Here is a 21,129-nt window from a genome sequence, read left to right as displayed (position 1 = left end):
GCCATGTGAACTGCTTTGAGTTCCTTGACATTTATGTATAATATCTCCTCCTTTGGGGGGGCCCACCCAAATAATCCAGATCTTTCTGAGGTGTGTGCCCCAGCCAAGGTCTGAACTATCTGACAGCAGCTTGAGGGAGAGAGCAGGATTGTCAAATGGGACTGCTTCCAGGACCTTCTCTGGATTGGTCCACCACTGCAATGATGTGAGTACTGCTGAAGGAATGGTTACAATCTTTACCAGGTGGTCTCTGTCATGGCTGGAGAGGTCACATGTGAAGCCTGGCACAACAGACCATGTAAGTACATGCTGCCATGTGCTCCAGCATACGCATACATATTCCTGTGGTCTCCAAAGAAAACCTGGAAATCTCCACAATGAGGTCCATCAGGACCTGGAAACTGTCTAGCATCAGGAATGGTGTTGTGTGGTCAAGTTGTGTGCCTCCCTGATGAATTCTATCCTTTGAACTGTGAAAAGATGCACTTTTTATCTTTGACCAATGGCCCCAAGGAGTGCCACATGGCTTGCAGGACCTTGAAAATGCACTGGACCTATTATTTGGAACTGCCCTTGACCAGCTAGTTGTCAAGGTTTGGGTAAATATGTATAAACCAGTGCCTGAGATAAGCCATGAGTACTGCCATATCCTGGGTAAACATTCTTGGTTCTGTAGCCAAGCCAAAGGGAAGGACTGTAAATTGATAATGGGCCAAACCTCATTATAAAACTAAGAAAGTCTGTTCCCCAGGAAGATGCATGTTTCAGGCTGAGGGTGGCATACCAATGTCTGAGATCCAGGGAGGGAATAATGGAGGAAAAAAAAAGACACCATGTAAACCTTTAGTTCTTCATCAGTAACTACACTAACTGTACAAGGATGAAAGTTTCTATGAAGCAATGCTTCTAAAAGCAGTGACTGTTTCGTGAACTGTTAGTGCCAACAAACAGGAACTGAGGAGGCAAGGGTGGCACCCTTTATTCTGTGCCAGACTGTTGCCAATTGGACTGGTCCTATAGCTGTAGCCTTATGGACATGGCTAAGGGAAAAAACTTCTGGCGCTCATGCATGTGGTGAACACACACATCTAATGTGGAATGGACATGAGCTATCAGAAAATTTGAGTTAGTATGATGCCATCATCAGCTGAGATTCTGGAACTTTGTACACTGAATTAGTTCGCAATAATAAATACTGATTTGATTTTACTACTGTCAGTGACTATCGTAATGAATTAAGAAGTTATAGATGTAAACGTGACTGTTTTAAGGATCCACTTTAGGATTATTCTTACTTAGTAAACTTTATCAGAGTTATAAGGAATAGTTCTAACTCACAGAGTGTTCATCAAATCCTAAGCTTACACAACTGCACGTGTAATCAAATCTGGGAAATGGACCTTGGTGAATTGATGTTTGGGTAATTAACCAAACTTCTATGGGGCCTTAGTCCTGAAATTCAACTTTTCTTTTCCATTAGTGGACTATTACCTATAAAGGAACCTAAAAGCAACTGGAATTAATAAGGCATTGAGGAACTTATAGTTACAATTAACAAGGTGGCCTTGCCACAGTGTTAGATATGAATACTGAATGCTAAATTTGACTACTAAGTGTCAATTTAGAGTGGTAAATTTCTAATAATCAATGCTCTTCATTAATTTCTATTAGGAGTAATAAAATGCATTATATAAAAGACAAAGGTAATCCGAAATATGTTTCTATAATTAAATGCCAAGAATTAATGAGACCAATAGCATAGGTAAATATCAATTGTGTTTTACGTATTATTGTCCTCACAATAGTCAAGGATAATATTTTAATTATTTTTGAAGTAGAGGCTAGAGCTGGCTGTCTTAGCACTCTCTGGCTATGTCTGCACAGCAAAATAATACATTCTGGATTAGCTATTCTGAAATAGTTTATTTCCAAACAACACAGCTACACACAACAATGCATTTTGAAATAGCACCCAGCTATTTTCAAATGGCATGTCCTGACACATAGTGCCTATTTCGAAATATTACCACTGAAAGCCATTACAGCTTAATTCGAAATACCGCTATTCCATGTTTTAACAGTGCCTATTTCAAAATAGCTGTTTCAAAATAGGCTTTATTCCTCCTGCAATGAGATTTACTAAACTTGAAATAACGCACCTGCTAATTTGAACTTATTTCGAAATACCATGTGTGTAGTGTAGTTGCTTGCAAAGAGTTTTTCGAAATAACATCTGTTATTTCAGAATAACTTTGCTGTGTAGACGTACCCAAAGATTTCCAGTTTTAATTATCTTTACCCTTAAATCTGGAATTTTGAAGAGTATGCGTTTTGCAAGGAGTCCTACTGGGTATATTGCACTAGACCCTGTTTTCAACTGCTGTATGATAATTTTAAGACAAGGAGGGCCATTTAGAACTATTTCGACAGAACAAAAATACAGTTAGGAGATACTGACTTTAAACTGGCAAAACAGAAAGAAAAATTCCCCCAAACTACATAGCCTTTTATAAACTATTACTTTAAAACCCTGCATTTGAGACAGCATAGTTTTTTGCTGTCATATTTGCAAATTATGAAATTGTGTAATTTTAAAGAAATTATACTGCACTGTAAATTATGCAGTATGTGTTTCATAATGATGTTACAGTGATTAAAGCTGGAGATGCTTAAGTGAAGACCAAGTGCACTGTAGGTTCAATCTTGCAAAGTGCTAAACGCTTGGATCCTGAGTCATCAAAGTGCTGAAGCACGTGCTTAAAATTAGCCATGTGCGTAACCCCAGTGAAATAAATGGGGCTACTCGTACACAAAGTTAAGCCCAAGAACTCCTAATTCTGTTGATGGAAATGGAACATGTTTATTGTAGGGTGGCAGAGGACCAAGGAAGAAATCGGTGCACTATAACATATTAATATAAAAATTAGCTTCCCAAATGGGACTAGAAAATTTAATACGAAAATTTGTGATTGACCACAGGGACATATGTGAAAATAACCTACATCTGCACATTTCTATTGTCTCTGGTACGTCTGATTAACCAAGGATCACGAGCTCATGATGCATAACAATTCTGACATTTTCAACAAGGACTCAGGCCCTCATAACCTATAAAGCACAAAGATGTTCTCTTGCTTATTTTACAAGTATGGGAATTAGGTTGAACCAAGAACTTCCAAAAAAATTTAGAATAATGTAGAGTCTGGCCACTTTCAGAGCACATTGCTAATTGCTCCAATTCTCTGAAGCTTCCCCATCACACCAGGAAGACGAACACTGGCACACATACACAGGAAGTATGCCTCAAGACAAGCCTGTGATAACCAAGGAAGGGCTATGTCAGAACACTCTACAGAGTCTATTAGAAACCTCATTATATAGAGCTAACTTAATTGGGAAATGTTTAGATACTGCCTTAATGGGTGCTTAAGAAAAAACTAAGACGGACAAATTTTCCCATTAGTGTAGGAAGAAGTTTTTCCACTAATGTTAACAAAAATTTTATGCCTGGATGCCTCTTCTGTTGAAAGAATGGATGATATGGACTTCACCAACATTTCTAGCTCTCAGCTAAGTAGGCTGTCTGGAAACATGCTCAAGGAAAACTAACTACATTGTGGAAGCAGCTAACAATAGGTTACAAAGAGGCCTGGCTAGCCTGGGCATGTTAGATAATATCATAGTAAACTCCAGCAAAGAGGAAGATACAATTAGAAAGAATCTGCTGGGGTTCAGAAAACAAATTGTAAATGTGCTTTGGGAATCCATCAAACCAGCCACAGCAATATAACCTTAACATTGTGTGCAGAGCTATTGTGTGAGGCATAAGAGAAAACTCACATTGCCCATCTGTGAAATATTCTTGAATCAGGGGGGTGAAGACAAGAGCCGAGGAGGGAGATCACAGAGCTACAGACAGCTAGAAATAAAAGGGACCTCAGGAGGTCATCAAGTCCATTCTGCTGCAGTCACGGCACCAAGTGCCATCAAGATCATCCCTGACAGATGTTTGTGTAACCTGCTCTTAAATATCTTCAATAATGGAGATTCCACAACCTTCCTAGGCAATTTATTCCAGTGCTTAACTACTCTGACACTTAGGCTACATCTACACTTGCCCCCTTCCTTGAAGGGGCCATGGTAAGCAGGGTGATGGGAAATTACTAATGAAGTGCTGTGATGCATGTGAAGCACTTCATTGGGCAAATTCTCCCCCATGGCAACTTCAAAGTGTCAAACTTCAAAGTGCTGGCATCCCAAGCAGTAAGGACACTTGGAAGTGCCTGCGACTACATGGCTGCCCGCACTTCAAAGTTTGACACTTTGAAGTTGCTGCAGGGGAGAATTTGCCTAATGAAGTGCTGCACGTGCATCACAGCACTTCATTAGTAATCTCCCACCACCTTGATTATCATGCCCCCTTTGAAGAAGGGGGCAAGCGTAGACATAGCCTTTGGAAGTTTTTTCCTAATGTCCCACATAAACACCCCATGGTGCAATTTAAGCCCATTGCTTCTTGCCTTAGAATTAGAGGCTCAGGAGAATTATTTTTCACCTTCCTCTTTGTAACACCTTTTCAGATAATTAAAAGCTGTTATGTCCCTCCCAGTCTTCTATTTTCCAAACTAAACAAACCCAGTTCTTTCACTATTCCTGTATAGATTATGTTTTTCACACATCTAATTATCTGTCTTGCTCTCCTCTGAACCATTTCCAATTTCTCCACATCTTTCCTGAAATGTGGTGCTCAGAGCTGAATACAGTACTCCAGCTGCAGACTAAATCAGCAGAGTAGAGCGGAAGAATTACTTCTCATGACTTGCTTACAACAATCTTGTTAATACATCCCAGAACGAGGTTTGCTTCCCCCCTCCCACCAAAAGTGTCATACTGTTGGCTCATAGTTAGGACCCCTAGACCAATTTCGGCAGTACTCCTTCTTAGACAGTCCATTTCCTATTTTGTATGTGTGAAACTGATTGTTCTTTCCTAAGTTGGGTACTTTGCATTTGTCCTTATTGAATTTCATCCTATTTACCTCAGACCATTTCTCCAGTTTGTCCAGATAATTTTGAATTATCACAGAATCATAGGGCTGGAAGGGACCTCAGTAGGTCATCTAGTCCAGCCCCCTGCTTCAAGCAGGATCAACCCCCACTAAGTCATCACAGCCAGGACCTTGTCCAGCCGGGACTTAAAAACCTCAAGGGATGGAGAATCCTATAATCTTATACTTGGAAGTACTGGCAACCCCTCCCAAGTTAGTATCATCTGCAAACTTTATAAGCATGCTCTCTATGCCAGTATTTAAATTGTTGATGAAGATATTGAATAGAACTGGCCCCAAAACTGATCCCTGCAGAACCACACTTTTTACGTCCTTCTAGAATGACTGTGAACCATTGATAACCATTCTCCGAGGATGGTTATCTAACCAGTTATTCACCCACCTTATAGTAGCCCCACTTATGTTGCACTTCCCTAGTTTACAGATAAGAAGGTAATGCAAGACTGTATCAAATGCTTTAGTAAGTCTATATATTGTATCTACCATTTTCCCCTTATTAACTAGGCTTGTTATCCTATCAAAGAAAGCTATCAGGTTGGTTTGACACAATACGTTCTTTACAAACCATGCTGTTACTTATCACTCTTTTATCTTCCAGATGTTTGCAGATGGATTCTTTTATTATTTATTCCATTACATTTCCTAGCAAACAAGTTATGGTGACTGGTCTGTAGTTTCCTGGATTGTCCTTATATCCTTTTTTATAAATAGGTACTATGCTTGCCCTTTTCCAGTTTTCTGGAATCTCTCCCATGTTCCATGACTTTTCAAAGATTATAGCTAATGGCTGAGATACCATCTCAAACAGCTCCTTGAGTATTCTAGGATGCATTTCATCAGGCTCTGGTGATCAAGACATCTAACTCTTCTAAGTAAGTTTTAACTTGCTCTTTTCCTAGTTTAACTTCAGACCCTACCTCATTTTCTCCAGCATATTCACTACTGCAGGCGTGTATCAGAGGGTTAGTCTGTAACTGCAAAAGCACTGAGAAGACTTGTGGCACATTATAGACTAACAGATTTATTGGAGCATGAGCATAAGCATTAACTCCAATAAACCTGTTAGTCTATAAGGTGCCACAGGACTTCTCATTGTTTTTACTGTAGGCCTCCAATCACCAACAACTTTCTTGGTGAAAGCCAAAACGAAGTCATTAAGTACTTCTGCCATTTCTACATTTTCTGTCATTGTTTTTTCTTCTTCATTGAGCAGTGGATCTATCCTCTCCTTGGTCTTCCTCCTGCTTCTAATGTATTTGTAGAATGTTTTGTTACCCTTTATGTCTCTAGCTAGATTGAGCTTGTTTTGTAGTTTCACCTTACTAATTTTTCTCCTATTTGTATATATTCATCCTTTGTACTTTCACATATTTTCCACTTTTTGGAGGGCTCCTTTTTGATTTTTAGATCATTCAAGATCTCCTGGTTAAGTCAGGGTAGTCTCTTGCCATACTTCCTATCTTTTTTCACACAACTGAAGAGTGTGTTCTTGCTTCCTTAATAATGTCTCTCTGAAAAACTGTCAACTGTTTTTCTTCTTAGTCTTGCTTCCCATGGGACCTTACCTACCAGCTCCCGGAGTTCGCTAAACTCTGCCTTCTTGAGATCCATTGTCTTCACTTTGAGGTTCTTGCTTCTACCATTCCTTAGAATCATCAACTCTTTCATTTCATAATCACTTTCCCCCAAGCTGCCTTCCACTCTCAAATTCTCAACACATTTCTCCCTATTTGTTAAAATCAAATCTAGACTAGCATCTGCCCAGAAGCTTTTTCCACCTTCTGAAATAAAAAAAAAAAAGCTTCCAATACATTCCAAGAACTCGTTGGATAATCTGTGCTTTGTTTTGTTATTTTCCCAACAGATGTTTGGATAGCCCAAGTCCCCCGACACCACCAAGTCCTGAATCAAGATACAATATCTGTTTCTTAGTCACAGTCAGCCAATGGATTGAAGGAAATGAATATACCAGCTGGTGACCATCATGATCCATACCCTGTTTACAGAGTGCAGGCAGACACAAGGATGAAATATTTCCCTATGATACTATAAAGGAGTTGTCATCAGTTTCCTTTCATTGAGGAGCTGTCAGAACACTGGGCTTAGGTGCCATGGGAGCAGTGCTGAGCAAATTTTTGGTTTTTGAAATATTATTTGTATACTTGGGGGCCACATAGGAAAAACCCATTGGTGTCTATGTGACTGAAATAGAATATTTGTCTAAATAAAACCCTAAATGATTCATTACATTCTCGATAGAACAATCCTTTTGGGATAATCTTAGCTGCTTAACAGAAAGCAGTTAATGTTGATTTTGGAGGAAAAGAAGACATCCACATGTTATTTATTCAATGCTCCTAGTGATTTTCACTAAAAATTCCCTTTTAAAGTTTCCCAATACTTTTGCTTCACTGCAAAACTTCAAAATATAAGATAAAATTGTAACTTATAATAAATGTGAGAACTGAAATGCCAAACTATACTGCACATATATATTAAATATGACAGTTTAACACTTGCTTTTTGCAACAGAAAACTATATTGTATTCTCAGACCAACTCCCTGACGAAACAGAATTAGGAATACACTGCCTTAAAACAATAAAATGTTATGGTTAAAAAATATTAACCTAACAACCTTTATTGTGCCCCATTTTCTACGTCCATCTCCACTCAGGGATTGAAAATGCATATCAGAGGCTATGTGAAACTTGTCTAAGACAAGTTATTCATGCAGTAGTTCTAATACTGTCTATAGGACATTGCTGCAAGGCACTATAACATAAAATCTGGAAAGAAATACACATTGTAATTGCAAATGTAAACTTTGATTTTTTTTTAACCTCTTTGATTAAGGTTTTCTGGCCACTATGGAATAAATGTTTTTGAAATAAAAGCAAGAAATACAGAAATATAATTTAAAATGCCACTGAAGAGGATGCAATTTGACAGAATTACAAACACAAACATTTTCATTTATTTATGCAACTAAGAGTTCTCATTAGTGTATATGAGCTGGTTTTTAGTGCAGCACGACCCAACCACTAGATAACAATCTGCTTGATGTTCAAAGCAAGTAGTAAGGAGGACAATGCCAATCCACAGCTATGCAAATATCATCTCAGAGAGGAAAATGGCTAAGCCTCTAAAGGGCACAAGCTATAACTGGAAGATATTTTTAAATAGATTTGCAAAGCTAATTAAAAATTGTAGCTTTTAAAAGTATATTTTGATACAATATTTGGGCGAAAGATCATTAAAACATAATCTACTTCATTATAGGTGAAGTATTTTTTCTAAATGCATCAATAGAAAACATGATAAAATGAACAGCACACTTTTGCTGAAACACATTTTGAGAAAGGTATCCATTATGTGCAAAGCAATCTGTTTACAAGGGAAGGATGTTTATTCTGCATTTAATAATTATTTCACTGATCTACTATATATATAGCCTTTGGAATTTATATTTTCTTTCTGTTTAAGGTTAGAATTCAATCAAGTCACTACTAAAATTCCATTATGAATAACATCAATGAAAACAGACTGAAAATTGAGACAGAATAATGGCTCACCTCTTGTGTTCATCAACTCACTTGTAAAAGTACAAACCAGTTGAAGGTTCACGTTGGACCTCTAAAACCAGCACTTTCTGGTCCAGCAACATCCCTGATCTGAAAAGGGATGTTGCTGGACTAGACAGCTGGGCAGGAGGGTACAGCCTGAGTCCTCTAGCAGCTCTGGGGGCACTGCAGCCAGCATCCTTTATAGCCCCATGGGGAGGGCAACTGCAGTGGAGCCCTCCTCCCATCAACAATGCCATGAGTGGGGCAGCCATGCGGGACTGGGGCCAGTGTCCCCCTTCTCTGTCAGGCTGCATTCCTGGTGCTCCATGGCTGGGCGGCTGTCACTCCCACAGCCAGGGAGGAGCCCCCACAGGCCTGCAGTCTACAGCTTTCATCCCTGGGGTCCCCTGCCTCTGCTGGGAAGTTGCAGCCCCCAGGCACTGGGCCACCACTGCAGGGCAGGAGCCCCCCCCGTCCAGTTCCCTGCTGTGGGGCACCAGCCAGAAGTAGCAAGGCTTAATCCTGCATTCCCCATGTGCTTCCTGTGGAGGAGAAGCCTCTGGATCCCATGGGGCAGAGTCAGGGCCAGATTAACCTGTGGGCCTGGGGCCCAAACAGTTATGTGGGCCTTTTGGGGGGCAGTGGAGCATGGCACAGGACCGAGAGGCAGGCCCTTCTAAAGAGCAGAACCATTTACTTGTAACTATATATATATAATTTTTTAAACATATTATTAGTTATAAAAATATAGTCTGGCTTTTTTCATGGGTGCTCAGTAAACAATGCTATTTTGAATGTTTGGGCATAGGTCTGATTACCACTGAACTCACTGAAGTCTGAGCAATTTTACCATGTGTCCAGTACCTGGCATATGGAAATATGGTCACCCTATTCATCCTGTCTGACAATGGCAGAACTCTGAATTTTCTTGACCAGGTACACTGGTACTTTATGCAGCTGACTTTACTGTCAGAGTACCAGCAGCAAGAGCACTAATGGGCAGTGAGCTGTATTGGCCCACGGTTGTCAGGCGTCAGAAATAACCCAGGCCTAGCTGCACCAGTCTGGGGCTAGGTCTCTTCCCGGTGCCCTACTGCACATATCCCGAGCTTCCCACAGCCTCCATGTGCACCGCTCTCAAGCATCTCTGCCTGTTCTGGGAAGCAGGCGACTACCCCCTGCAGCACTGCACAGTGCTCTCTTGCTGGCTACTGTTGGCTACAAGGGAGTGGCACTGGGGGTGCAGGGAGATCCAGGATCAAGCAACTGCTGCATCTGAGGAGGGAGATGACTGGTCCCCCCACCCCCAGGAGGCAACTCCAAGTTGCAGGGGGTTGGCAGCCTTATCCTGGATGGACCTGCTGAGCAGAAGCCTGGGGAAGACCTGAGCTCACTGCTGCTGGTAGAGAGAAGACTGGGGGGAATCCTCTCTGGACCCCGGCTCCAGCTCTTTGAGATCCTGCCTGATATAGCCCAAATTTCTCATCTCCAGGCCAGCCCCAAGCCCCACACCTCATCCTGCACCCCACCCAGAGCCACACCCCAACCTCCTGGACCCAAACTTCTCTCAGAGCCTGTAACTCACCACCCCTTCTGCAACCCAGCCCTCTACCTCAGCACAGAGTCTGCGCTCCGAACTCCCTCCCATGCTCATATTCCCTTCCAGAGCCTTACATATTTGTGTCAGGGGACAGGATTTGAACTCACTCTGGGCACCAACAAAAATTATACAAACCTCATCCTCCTGGGCTTTAAAAATCTATGACACTCTTAATGCCCCCATGATTCCACACAGATTTCAAGACCAAAAAGAAACATTATAACCATCCAGTCTGAACTGCTGAATAACAAAGGCCATAGAATTAATCCCAGTGAAACCTTTATCCAGCTCAGTTACTCACGAGAGAACTAGAATGAGTGTAATCCTGGTTCCCGAGAAATCTGGCTACTGATTTCAATGGTGCCAGGATTTCATCTGATGTTTTTTAGAAAGGGATCCAATCTGGAGCTAAAGAACCCAAATCACAGACTATTTTCCATGTTTTTGGTAAGCTGTTTCAACAACTAATTACTTTGTTAAAATTTTGAACCTTATTTTCAGTTTGAATTTTTTAAATTCAGCCTCAGACACTGGATCTTTTATAGTACTCATCAGGCATCTTGTTCCCGTGTATGTATTACCGGACAATGGTAGTTTCAATACAAAATTGAAGAATGCCTTCTTCCCTGCCCTATTATACCTTATTTATCCCCACAGTGCTGTTGGGGCTCTGTGACTCAATGTTTTGCAACTCTAACAGTACATAGTGGGAAACAGATGTCAATTCCTTTTCTGCTTGGAAAAGCCGACTGCTGGTGAGTGGCTGATCCCTACATGACTAGCAAAGCCAGTCCTGTTTCTCTGATACCCATAGTGATATTCCTAGTGATGACTGTGTAGGAGGAACCCAGGTGTAATCAAATCCCTCATGGACTGCAAACTGGTCCCTCACAGACGGCAAACTGGAAATAAAGACTGAATTCTCAACAAGTGGGTGGACTGGGCACTGCCCTAGAAAATGTACTATTAGGAGAAACTCTACATTTGCATGGACATTGACTGCAAGAGCGCATGGATCTTTTCCTATCTCTACATTTCTGGAAATGAGTCCCGAATTACCAAAATTCCCTTCACACGGCAATGAAGATCACTGGGATGTCGAATGCATACTGCTATTTTTGAAACTTTAAGAATATCATTTCTGCTGGAAAGGACTAATCTGAGTATTAGCTAAAAATAGGGCTGTGTCTACACTAGCTCCCTATTTCGAAGGGAGCATGGTAAGTAGGGTGTTGGGAGTTTATTAATGAAATGCTGCAGTGCATATGCAGCATTAAGCAAATTGCCCCCTTCCCCCCTTTACTTTGAAGTCCTTTTACTTCGTTTACTCCTGAGGAGTAAAGGGACTTCAAAGTACCCCAGACACTTCGAAGTACCAGCAGGTGAGCTGCGGCTAGATGCAAGCCGGCACTTTGAAGTTTAACACTTCGAAGTTGCTGCCGGGGGGTGGGGGTAGGGGAAGGGAATTTGCTTAATGAAATGCTGCATATGCATTTCAGCGCTTCATTAATAAACTCCCAACACCCTACTTACCACTCTCCCTTTGAAGTAGGGAGCTGGTGTAGACACACCCTAGCACTAATAAAAGATATATCCAATGGCCAGTGATGGGACACTGATGGGGAGAACTCTGAGTTACTACACAGAATGCTGGCTGGTGGCTCATGTCCACATGCTCAGAATCCAAATGATTACCGTATTCCCGCCTGGAAAGGAATTTTCCCCCAGGTCAGACTGGCAGAGGCCCAGGGTTTCTTTGCGCCTTCTTTTACACTACAGGTGTCACAGAGTGTAGGGGTCACCAGGCCCTGCACCCATCTGCAGGCAGGAGTGACTCTCAGCAAGTAGAACAGAAGTTTGTTAGTCAATAGGGACACAGTGTAGTACAGACTTGTCAGTACAGCAACCAGAAACAGTCAATACAATGGGGGCCCTGAGTTGGGGGTCTTACCCCCTACTCCCTCATCTCTTTCCCCCAGTCCAGGCTAACTGTCTTCCAACTGCCTAGTGCCCATTCAAACCAGCCACGCCCCACTCCCTTCTTTGTTCTATTTCCTGGGAAACAAAGATGTCCCTGATAGCTCACTTTACCACTGTGAACTGATGCCACCTAGTGAAACTTTGGGAAATTGCAATGAACTACAGGGTATCAGGAAACACGTGCAACCTAATCAGAGGAATAACATCCCCATACACCCCTACTTTGTCATAACAGGTCAAATGCAAATTTAAACTGGGGTAGCATGAGGATTATCTGGAACTGGAAGTATTTAAACTATGATCTGAAGACTTCAGTAACTCAGCCATGGGTTAGGGGTCTATTACAGGAGTGGGTTGGTGAGGTTCTGTTGCCTGCAACTTGCAGGAAGTCAGACTAGATGATTACGACGGTCTTTTCTGACCTTAAAGTCTATGAGTCTATAGCAATAGGTTTTAAATGGGGACTAAGGGAAAAGATAAATCCTATTAAAATCTCAACATTAGGATACAGAGCACATTTTATCCTTATAAAGCCTAGAACTTAACATGCTGAAGCATATTACTCTTTGAAAGTAATGCAAGAAAAAGGTGAATAAGTATTTGGTCACAGTCATTAAAGATCTTGCACTCTGTGGTGTTACACAAAGACCCCTGGTTGGGGATGAGCAAAAGTGGCAAAGAGGTAAAATCAGGATGTAAAAGATCCTCCACATTCCTAGGCACCAGTTGACTCAGAATATATTGCAGTTCTTTATTCTTGTTTCGTCACTGTGAACATAGAGTAAATTTGGAGAGTAGTCACTTATCGGGCTCTCCCCACCCCATTTTTCTTTTAAAGAGGACTCTAATATTAGTGAAGAGATTTCTTTGTTCTCAGTGGCATACAATGCAACTTCTATTTTGTTCTAGTTAAAGTTCCACTCCTCACTATGGCATTTGATGAATGGGCCTAAAACACAAGTTTATACACTAGGGCATGGGACAGTTACTATTTGGCAAGTGGTTACCCAATTTTATTCCCAGCCAAAAATAGTATGAATTAACGTTACAGTAAACTTTAACCTTTCAATTTTTCTATACTTTGTGTCCTACATTTTTCATCCTTTAAATTGCACTAACACTAGCTTTTTGGATCAGATATTTCTGTTTGGATTTCTTTCACTTTTGGAAGGAGGAAATAATGTAAGAAGACCAAGAAACTTAGTTCACCTGTAACTAAGAGGATCCTTCACAGCCAAAACAGAAACGATTTAATGGGAACATGAAAAAATGCTCAGGTTAAATATGTAGCACTTTAAAGCTGCTGAACCCAATTTTCTTCAAATGTGGATTCTTCTTTGCTGTTTTAATCTTGATGAAGACTACAGAAGAAGTCAGGGTTGAAGTTTTTGTTGTCTTTGCATATCTTTTAACAATGGCAGACAAACATCAGAGCATATTCAGAAAGTATTTCCTCTTCACTTACAACTCAAAAATAGAATGGACTTTGCTCAAGTTTTCCAAAAATAACTTTGGACCAGCTCAAAGCTTGGAAAATAATTTCAAAGGAGTTTGCTTGAGAAATTATGGGGAACCAAGATGGAATGTACTGACATGGAGTCAGGCCAGATGGCTACAAGGAAGTAACAGAAAGTAGGCATCTTAGCCCCCAATTAAACAAGTCACCATTTCTGTGGTAACCAAGCAAAGTCTACCTCAGGTTAATTAAGACACCTGGAAGCAATCAAGAACCTGCTCGGCCGGTTTAGACAGCTAGGACTGATTGGGACACTGACTGGGAGGTTAAAACTCTCTCCTTTCCTCAATTTAATGGTGTGCCAGAGTGGTGATACGAGGATGTCCTGCTGCAGAGCAGGAGCTATAGAGATGCTGTCAGGAACCCTGAAGTCACAGAAGCCGGGGCAGGGAGAACAGCTCCTACAGCCCCCAGAAGTCCCAGGAATACAGGCAATATGCGGGGGTTGCACAGGGAACTACATGCACCACCGTTTCACCTCCTCCACACCCCCCATGAGCATCGCACTGCTTTCGATAAGTACAGAGGCAATCTCAGCCCTCTCCTGCAGTGGCATAGCCTGAAAGCACTACTCCTAGGTTGCACCCCACCAAGGGTGGGGGGTGGGGACTGCCCCCGCACCCATTGGAAGTGGCGCAGCACTTCTGCGGGAAGAGGCAGGCATGGGCGGAGCAGAGGCTGGTGGGTGGGGCATGGGTGGAGCAGGGTCACTTGGCCAGTGCCCCCTTGCATTCCCAGCACTGGTCACATCTGCTGAGGAAGGAAAACCCCTGCTAACAGGGAGAGACTGAATTAAAAATCTAGTCTGTTGCCTCCATATCTTGCAAGGCCACAACAGACTAAGATTTCCACCCCCAATGCCAAAGATGAGAGTGGCTAAATCAGACTATGCTTTGCCCCTGAAGTAAAGGGGCTAGACTGACAGCTGTAGTGAGCCACTGAGGTGAGCAATTGAGTGGGAGTTACTGGTTTCCCCCGACAGGGAGAGAGCATGCTTAAACCTACTGCTACCCAAGTGCAGGACCCACTATGTGAAATTAGGAGCTTCATCACAGTATGTACGAGAAATAGTGTGCGTGTTTGTTAGGTACAAATTGTAAATTAACTGCATCTGTATAAAATGTGAAGATGGGCAAAGCATAGCTTATATATGACAGTTATAAATTCTTAAATGAATGTATAGGTTAAACCTCCCAAAACTGGAATTCTCTTGTCTGGCAACATCCATCATCTGGAAGCACCACAAATGTTACTGGACCAGAGACACTTCAGGTTGGGAGGTCAGTAAGGGGAGCCAGGTCACCTCAGGCAGGGGAGCCCAGTGGGGCTTGCATCTCTGGTCAGTGGTGACAGCTGGCTTCTCTGGGGCCAGGGCTGCAGCTGGTGCCCACGGAGTCAGGATCATGCAGGCAGCCTGGCCAGGGCTACACAGGCACCCATAGTGCCGGGACCATTCTAGCAGCCTGGCCAGGTCTGCACCAAACTCCCATGAACTGGGGGCTGCGCCAGCAACCTGGCCGGTCCAGATCCAGCCTCTGAACTGGGGCCAGGCTGTGTCTGGCACCCTGGCCAGAGCTAGAGCTGGCCTCTGCATGGCCCAGGGCATGCTGGTGGCTCTGGGGCTATGCTGGCAGATCAGTCAAGGTGGAGCTGGCACCCACGTGGCCAGAGCTGTGGCCAGGGTTGGGGCCGCAGCCAGAGTAGGGGCCATATCCTGCATGAGGCTGGAACCAGCCTTTGCAGCTGGCAGCCAAACGTGGCCAGGCTGGTGTAGACCCAGGAGGGGCCAAGGTCCAGCAGGAGGTAAGGGGTTACCAGGGCTGAAGGTGAGGGGGAGGAGGAGAAGAGGAACAGGCAGCAGATTGCATGGCTGGAGCAGGGCACCTCCCTCGCCTGGTAAATTCCCTTCCCCTAGTCAGGTCCTGAGGGTGCCAGATGAAGGGGGTGCAACATGTACTCTGCTTTTGTATTTATATATTTGTTTATTTATTGGCTCTATGAAGAGCTGCAAAAACATCAAATGGAGTGCAAAGGCCAAAGGAAGAAAAAAAAGATTGACATTATACAGACTGATGAAAAAGCTCAAAAGGAAAAAAAAAGAACATCATAACAACTTTCACATGCAGCACGTAACAAGTATCCTCATTCAGATCTTATATTCCCTGCCTAACTGTCCCTCATTTTATTGCTTCAGGATTTGTCAAGAGCGCTTTCCTGTGATACATGGAGAACGTCTATAAATTGCTGACACAGTGAAGGACTATGACTCTCTAATTCAGACGTATGGTTTCACAATAGCAGCAGTGCTGATCCAGTCTTGGATTGATACAGTGGAGGCTTCAGATGTGGATAAGTCAGAAACAATATCTATCACTGAGACACTGTAGGATATGCCCCCATTAGATGCCAGAAAGTGATCTTCCAATTCAGGAGACTAAGGAGGCGAGAGCTATCTTTGTTTTTTTACACAGAACTATAACAAATAAATGCTGCCTTCTTAATGCACTCAGAAACTTGAGGTGTCTGGTCAGCAGATCAGAAACAGGGCTTCCTGGCAGAGGATCAAAAACAAACAGCAAGGACTGAGAGCTGTAAGAAAGTATTACATAGAAAGATGGAGTCCCCTTAAGGCCTGGCTGAAAAGTTTGCACACAGCTGTGGAGAGTAGGACAGGAAACTCTGAGATAGAAGCTTAGGACCTGTTCCAAGAGAAATATAGAGTTTGGGACCCTGAAAAACATTCCAGAGCCTCACTGTAGAAACTGGAAAGCTACTGGAAAATTTCATTTCCTGAGAAGCTCTTCTCTGGTGGTAACTGAACCTGAAAGGGGAGGGCAAACAGTCTAGGTCAAACAGCCTGCAAATGAATACTGGCAAATGTTTGCTTCTCCACCCAAGAGACATGAAGCCAAGAGATGTCTGTGTGTCAGACGGTGCCCTCCTGGTATCTGTAGTGGGCCACACCAGAGTGGCAAAGACCATTGTTAAGGAGACAGAGCTTCATTCTGTACAAAAAGGAGAAAGCTGTGGAACTCTCCTATAAGTATCACAAGCAACTGAATCTTGGAGATTTTGTTAGACGATAGTGACACACTGATGTCCAACTGGAAATCTCAGCCATAGATGGGGAACCATTTAAAGGAATGTGAAAAATCATCAAGTAGAATAACCAGGGGCAAGAACCTATTTCTGATCTTCTTTCTTAACTCTCTCCAGATCTTCTCCCTGACTAAAGTCACAAGGCAGTAATTCATGGATTCATAAATAACAGTTTTAGGAACTCAATTCTTTCTGTGAACTCCAACTAGTAAGAATGAAAAGGACAAGAGCTAGAAAAGAGAGCAGCACCTATGATACACTAAATTGTGCATACCATAGAAATACCTATAAATAAAAGTTCCAAAAAAGATAGACTGACCTCTCCAGTTACTTAAAACAATCAAAAAACCTCCAAAACCTCCACATTCCATAAGATGCTTCCTGTATGTTTTCATCTGCTTGCTAAGGTTTTAAATAACTAAATCTGTGACACATTTTGAATGGTATCAGTCAAATATCAGTTCCCATTTGTTCCAATTATTTGGAAAAAGTAAAGGTTTTGGTTCAACATTGTTTTGTTTAAAATTGCCTCACTTTGTATTGCTGCAGATATGGAATGGGTTAACATAAAACTATAACAAGTTCTGAACCAAAGAATTATATATAGTACAACATTTGCTTATCAAGTCTATTACATGTACTTTCATACAAGTATCTGAAGAGAGAGACTGTACAAATAGTTTGCTGACTTCAATAACTTAGTTGGAAAATGTATGTAATTTTATTTCTGCCAGTGCCATCTACTCAAACTGGGTCACAAAGATAATTTATTTCAATTCTAAAACCAACTTTCAAAAGTCTCTACCAACCAAAGTAGTACTTTGATCCATGATATTTAATTCTCTTTCAATGGCTGGAAACATTTTACTTTTTTATGATAGTTTTTCCTCACCAAGCCAAAGACCAAAAGTGACACTTTGTAGTATTCTGTAGCTGGAGGATTTTCATTTTAACATCTTCAGAGGGGACAGACTTTTTTTTAATTTCTAAAATTCTCCTAGAAGTCAACCAGGATTAATATCTGCATAGATCCTGCAGCACCTTCTGGTTATGACAGGCACTTGAGGTAACTGATCACTAGCACTCTGAAAAAGTGGTTAGAAACCTAGAACAGGACCTAGCAGTCTATGGGATTTGTACCTAAAAGGCACAAATCAGTACCTTCAGCCTCAAAACTTACATCAACACAATGATATTTTTATATGATCTCTTACTACGGCTACAAGTGATGCATGCTTTTGGTGGTAGCAACAGTGGGAAATATTTTTCTGCTCCTTTGATTTCTCTTCACAACTTTTATTTTATGCAACATGCTGACATATTCCCAAAGCAAGGGGGCGGGGGGAGATACCATAAAATCTTGGCAGGTTACAGGGTGTCAGAAAATGATTAGACTGTTTGGCAATTCACCAGGATATGTTTAAAAGCCAACTTGGCAAGATATTTAAAATTTAAAATGTGTTCTTCAGTTCCAGAATTGCCCTATCATAAAACTGCAGTAACTGAAGTAGGGCATACAATTGCTTGTGTTTAAAGTACCAGATTAAGAACAGCCCCAGTTTCTTAATTCTGTGTTACTCATAATATTAAAGTCTTTGCAGGTAGTATTGAATTCTGATTCTGCACTTTGACACAGGAGTCAGTGACATCATCGTGTGTGCAAAATAAAGCATATGCCTAAGTATGCATTCGTGATGGGTTTCTGTTACTTTCATGCAAAAGTGGAATTGGGATATATTTGGCTGACTATTGTTACTCATGAACCTGTTTTTAGTTCCTTTGATGGGTCTTTTGTGCATTTTTAATATTCACTATTGGTCCCTTGGAACAAAAAACTGAAAATGAAAGCCCTCCCTGTCTTCCGTATATCAATATCAACTACCTGAATGACAGGAACAGAGTGGCACGTCTCTGAACTGATTTCATTTTTTAAAAAGTTTCACCACTCCCATTTCTCCCTACTCAGAGGCATCATTTTCATCTCCCTATTTTTAGGTTTTTTTTAAGTACCAAAGACAGACACCATTTCCTTTCCATGGGAAAGAGCCTTGAAAACATCCCCACCAATCCTGGCTTGGAATTATCCAAATCTATTTCTTCTGCTTTCTAGTATCTAAATATATGTTGATTACTGCCTTGTAACCACTGACACAGCAATAATGTCTACAAAAGCTTGCTGATCAAGAACGTTGACCAATAATATAATTGTCCTATGAGAAGTAATCTTTTAATTGCCACATTTTGTCATAATTGCAACTCATATTTGAAGCAAGTTACCAAAGAACCCACATGAAAACAGTGGCAGATCAACTCCAGGGAAAACAGGTTGTGAAAGAGTTATTTTGTTATCCCAAACACTTCTTTTACTTTTCAAAACAAACCAACTATCCAAACAGGATAGAAATATTTATTTCTAAAGAGCATAAAAGCTACTTTTTTCTCTTTATTTTGAATAGAATGAATCAGACTAAAACGTAATCTTTCCCCCCTATTTTTTCTGCTACATCGACAGGAAATAGACCACCAAAACAGATGGAATGAACAGATCTCTTACCTCCCAGTGGCTGAACACCAGCTGCGGACTGGCCAGGCCACTTGTTCTCTTCCTGATTTCATCTGCAAACCCAAAGCTTTCTGCTACTGGCAGCACTGCCTTAATAATAAACACATCAGTCCCCTCTTTCATCTCCTCTTGTAATACTCGGCCTTCTCTTTTGGATAAAACAGCATATACACGACCTGAAAAGACATAAGCCTTATTAGCTTAGTGAGCATTTCACATTCTTTGCTTTAAGGCAAATATGTAATTATTTATTTAGGAAAGCTAAGTACTATAGATGGGATATACTTTCTATGACTCAGTCTCTTTCCTGTAAGACTGTGGACAAATTAATTAAAATCACACAAAACATACAGTAAGCAGAAGTTGCAAATCCGTAGAAAAGGTTGAACCTCTCTCATCCAGCACCCTTGGGGACCTTATTGGTGCCAGATGAGATAACTTGCTGGATGACAGGAGGTCAATATGGTCCAGCAGCATTACCAACACTTTCACTGCTTACTGGACTCTTAGACAACATTTAGGGGTAAATTAGAGCTAAACAATACCACAGAACACGGAGCCACGACTGGCGGTGTGAAACTTTATGGGACCATGGGAAACTTGGCCACACCCATAATAAGTGGATATCTGGCTAACTAAAATCAGGCCGGTTCACAAATGTTGCTGTATTAGAGAGGTTCATCATGTATGTACATGTTTAATAAATTACTACTACCACTTAGTTTTTAAACTGTGTACATTTTATGACAACACTACATATATTTCTCAAAGACACACTGTAGTAAAGTAAGAATTTGCATAAATATACATTAAACTTGAATGTTTTAAATCATATAAACTGAAAAGAACATGTCAATGTGCCATCAGACCTATTTTTAAAGTAGAAGATTTACCCAGCGTTGCTCAGGTCCTTAGATCAATTATTTATTTTTTTTAGAAAACGTACATGCTTCATTTAAATAATTGTTCTGGGGTGGGCTGGTGAGGAGGGATTCAGTATGCAGGCAGCCCTGGGAGAGAGGACAATCCCAGCCCTCTCTCACTGCAACACCTTGAAGCCAGGTGGGAAGCACTTCTCTATGGTCACTTCAGCCCCAGTGGGCACAGGCAGGGGGAGGGATGCATATCCCCTGGCTGGGCAGATCCAGGTTTGTCTGCCCTCTGAGCGCAACAGCCAGAATGAGGAATGCAGCAAACTGTGCACTTCTCTCTCACGTCCTGATGAAGGGAAACAGCCAGCAATGTCCCCATACAAAAGTGAGGGTATGGGGGGGAGGGGGAGGGAGAAGCTTCATATCCCTGCCCTACATAAATGACACCTGGGGAGCCTGGGAGGCTCAGGGCTCGAACACACTCGGAGGGCCAGTCAGTCAGCCGTTCTCACTTGCCAGATGATTCTGTCGCTTTTCTATGGTTTTATGAGAAGCACTCTCATTCCAGGCACAACCCTTTTTTTTTGGCACAACTAAACCTTTACCATGCTTTAAACGATGGTAAGAGAAAGCTGGACACTGAATTTGGTGGGCCTAGATCTTACCCTTTAGGAATTCTTCAACAAACAGACAAACAAAGACAAACTCCTCCAGATATATAGTAGGTATCCCCATAGTCAGTCTCATCTATTCTCACAGGCTGTTCAAACATTCTGCATACACACAAATGTGGGCATGTAAGAAGCAATGCTTATAAAGTGAAATTAAGTCCTCTAAGGCCAATGAATGGGGCCTTCTGTGGAGAA

The 21,129-nt window shown here is 41.8% G+C and overlaps 1 protein-coding gene across 3 annotated transcripts in view; it reads right to left on the bottom strand.

Annotated features, from left to right (window-relative positions):
* EFL1 (elongation factor like GTPase 1) overlaps window positions 1-21,129 on the bottom strand; it is a 160,894-nt gene that overhangs the window by 5,995 nt on the left and 133,770 nt on the right. For all 3 annotated transcript variants that reach the window (XM_075006629.1, XM_075006628.1, XM_075006627.1), the window contains one exon: window positions 19,383-19,567. In XM_075006629.1, coding sequence (XP_074862730.1) covers window positions 19,383-19,567 — 185 coding nt within the window. The remainder of the gene's footprint in view (window positions 1-19,382; window positions 19,568-21,129) is intronic.

Source organism: Carettochelys insculpta, chromosome 12 (genome assembly GCF_033958435.1).
Source record: "Carettochelys insculpta isolate YL-2023 chromosome 12, ASM3395843v1, whole genome shotgun sequence".
In the NCBI taxonomy this organism is placed as follows: domain Eukaryota; kingdom Metazoa; phylum Chordata; order Testudines; family Carettochelyidae; genus Carettochelys; species Carettochelys insculpta.
Note: the sequence above shows the minus strand (reverse complement) of the source record. Positions and strands in the feature narration are given on the sequence as shown.